The 3,580-nt window shown below is 47.4% G+C and overlaps 1 protein-coding gene across 1 annotated transcript; it reads left to right on the plus strand.

The window, feature by feature from the left end:
- Positions 1 to 2,489: 2,489 nt before the first annotated feature.
- Positions 2,490 to 3,372, plus strand: LOC122557454 (apelin receptor-like). The gene has a single exon (XM_043705214.1). It carries the CDS (start codon positions 2,490 to 2,492, stop codon positions 3,189 to 3,191), a length of 702 nt encoding a protein of 233 aa, XP_043561149.1. The 3' UTR covers positions 3,192 to 3,372.
- Positions 3,373 to 3,580: the final 208 nt, after the last annotated feature.

Here is a 3,580-nt window from a genome sequence, read left to right on the forward strand (position 1 = left end):
CTGGAATAAAAACAGCTAAGAAGACAGAAAAGTAAGGATTGGCACAGCCACATCATAAAATAGGCCAAGCTTCCAAGGTAACTACTATTCATCAGAACTAAATGGTGATAAATGAGCATACTCTTCTGTGGCCCAGGAAGAGCTTGCCCCAGGTGAATTAACACACCAATTAAGTTTTAAGTGATCAATCTCACTCAAATTGCCCACATAGGAGCTTCCACATGTTTAGTGGGACTGTTCATTTGAGGCTGTGGTTAGGCATTTGCTGGGACAGTGTAGATGGAGCTGGATTCTACATCTAAGCCAGAGTTTGAATGCTGAAAAGTTGCCCATGTGTACGAAGAGGTATTGGTAGAGCTTAAACAAGGTGTGAGGTTACATTCAATCCTCCATATTTTTTCTCCTCAATCCCATCCTCTCTCTTACATTACTTTTCAATTCAAACATAATGCTCATATAAGATGCTTTCAATAAACACTAAAGACTTATTTTTATTCTTTCATAAGATGTGACCATCACGGTCTTGGCCATTTGTTGTTTGAGGCCCGGTGACGGCTCCGGTCCAAAACGTCAATTCTCCTGCTCCCTGGATGCTGCCTAACTTATTGTGCATTTCCAGCACCACACTCTCAACTTTGATCTCCAGCATCTGCAGACCTCACTGTCTCCATTTGTTGTATACCTCTAATTTAAAAGGCAATGGTGAGATACCTTCTGTTGCAGTACATTTGGTGTCCACACACCCTACTTGGGAAGGAGATTTAGGTTAAAATCAGATCACTGATGATCTCATTGGATGGTGGAGTCATCTCAAGGAGCTGAATGGCCTATTCCTGGTCCTGACATGCATATTCATTTATATATTAGTATGAGTTTCTAGATTTTGACCCAGTGATCCAGAAAGAACAGATCTGTAGTTCCAAGTCAGGATGGAGTATGCCTTGGAGGGAACGTGCAGTCAATTGTGTTCCCATACATCTTCTGCCCTGTTCTTCTATTGGCAATCGCTGGGGTCAAGTACAATTGTCCTCCACGAGGGCATCTATTTGTGGGTTTTCAGATGGTTGAAGAGGCCAATACTGGATCCACACTTCTATTGCAGTGTGGGTATTGGTGGGTGGTAATGGTGGCTGGAGGCATGGTGGTTGGACCTTCCTGATGTTCTGTCTCTCCTTGCACAAGAGTCTCTACTGTTCAGCGGCACAGCATAGATTGTTTGCATGGTGTATAGCTCCCTGGTGGATGATGTTTCTCCAGTGAGTCCGGTTTTGTAGCTATGTCCTCCCAGTTGTTGATGTGGAATTTCTTGAGATTGGTCCAGATGTTATCTTTGAAGTGTTTCTTTTGGCTACCAGGGACATGCTGACCTTCCTTCAGCTGGGACTACATGATCGGTTTTGGGAGGTGTGGGTTGGGCATTTGGATGACATGTCCAGTCCATCAGAGTTGCTACTGCATTATGGTGGTGGTGATACTGGTTATATTGGCCTCCTCCAAGATGCGGGTGTTAGTGCCAGATGAGTTGCAGGATTTGTTATAGGGATCTTTGGTGGAATTGTTCCAGTACTTTCAGGGGCCTACTACACGTAGTTCAGTTTTCAGCTCCATATAGCAGTCTAGGAAGGACAATGGCTTTGTAGACCAGAAGTTTAGTCTGGACCTGCAGGCCAAGGTCTTCAGGCTTCTGAGTTGGGCATAGGCTCCACTGGCACAGCTCAGATGATGTTGCATTTCTACATCAATGTTGGCCTTGGAGAGAAGGTTGCTGAGATATGGAAAGTGATCCACATTTTCCAGGGGTTAGTTGTTGACTCTTGTAGGAGGAGTGAAGAAGCTGTTGGGTGGTAGTTGATGGAATACCAGAGTCTTTTTTTATGTTAAGAGTAAGGCTGTGAAGCTTGAATGCCTTGGCAAAGCCATCCACGATGCACTGAAGATCTTCCACAGAGTGTGCTGTGATGACATTGCCGTCACCATATTGAACCTCCAAGATGGAGGTGGTGGAGACCTTGCCCTTGGCCTTGAATCCGTTAAGGTTGAACAGCCAAGCATGCATTTGGTAAATGACTTGAATTCCCTTGGGCAGGTTTTGGCCAGTGAGATGGAGGACGGCTACAATGAAGATGGTGTACAGGGTGAGTGCGATGATGCAGCCCTGACTGACACCGCCCCCACCTCCCCCCGTCTCGACGGTGTAAGGTTGAGACTCCAATGCCAAGGGCCATCGCAGGCACGTCATCATGCAGCAGCCTTAGTATCCTGATGATCACATCGTAATAGTATTCACCAGTAACCCTGGAGGGTAATTATGTCAAAGGGCTTAATTAGCTCGATGAAACCATGCAACATGGTTGTTTCTGTTTCTGACATTTTCTTGTAATTGACATGCTGTGAAGATCATGTCTGCTGTTCCTCTGGATGGGCAGAAGCCACACTGTGATTCAGGGAGTACTTCCTCAGATAACAGCAGAAATCTTATTGGCTAGGCCATGTGCTATCTGGCTATTGCCCACTCTCTGTCCAGCAACAAGCTGCGCTCCAAGAGGACCACCATCCTCTCGTTAGTCCTCATCTGGACCGTGGCCGGAGTCTTGGCTTCCCCAGGGTTAATACTGCGGCGGATGCAGGAAAAAGAGAACCAGACGCTCTGTGCCATGGACTACACTTTGGTGGCAAATAAAGCCACTGAGCATTTCTGGGTCGGGGGGCTCAGCCTTTTTGCCAGCACCGTGGGCTTTCTGCTGCCTTTCCTGCTGATGTCCGGCTTCTACTTCGCCATTGGCAACACAGTCAACAGGCACTTCCAGAATGTCAAGAAGGAAGAACAGAAGAAAAAACGCCTCCTGAAGATCATCACGGCCCTGGTCCTGGTCTTCACTATTTGCTGGCTCTCTTTCCACATCATTAAGACCGTCGATGCGATCATCTGGCTGGGTCTCATCAAGATCCCATGCTCCGTCGATGAATTCTTTATCTCGGCTCATCCATACGCTACATGTGTCGCTTACATTAACAGCTGCCTCAACCCGTTCCTCTACGCGTTCTTTGATCAGCGATTTCGCTCAGAGTGCCTCTGTGTGCTGCGCTGTTCCCAGCTAAAGAAAGCTCTGCATGCCCCTATCACATCCATCTCCTCCAGCATGAGCAACCCCACCAAATCCGAGGCACCCTCCTCCGCTACCAAAGTCTAAAAGCTGGGGGCGAGGTAGGGGGAGAAAGAGACCCAGAGAGAGAGAGAGCGCGCCAATAACCCTAAGTCCTCTCCGCTTGTCTGCCAACGAACCCAAATAGCCCTCAGTCCATGCGAGGCAGACAAACTCTTGAATCGGACCAGCGTTCCCGGCCCCAGTCTGGGTCCTTGCTGGTGACTGGACTGTCAGTTCGCACAGTTAGCCTTGTTTTTCTTCTTGAATATGACAATACTCACAATCCTGAGCTCCAAGTAGAGTTCTTATTTGAGCCAAATCTTCAAGTGTAAAACCTGTATGTGCTCATGGAGCTGTGGGCCACCCTCCTTTCGGATGTCTGCAGGAATCCCATTAATAATAGCAGTGTTACCGTTTCTTAGGCTCCTTTAGGC

Source organism: Chiloscyllium plagiosum, chromosome 15, assembly GCF_004010195.1.
Source record: "Chiloscyllium plagiosum isolate BGI_BamShark_2017 chromosome 15, ASM401019v2, whole genome shotgun sequence".
Lineage (NCBI taxonomy): Eukaryota > Metazoa > Chordata > Chondrichthyes > Orectolobiformes > Hemiscylliidae > Chiloscyllium > Chiloscyllium plagiosum.

Excerpts from the sequence above, each read along its gene's own strand:
- LOC122557454 (XM_043705214.1), top strand. The coding sequence starts at position 2,490 with ATGTGCTATCTGGCTATTGCCCACTCTCTGTCCAGCAACAAGCTGCGC.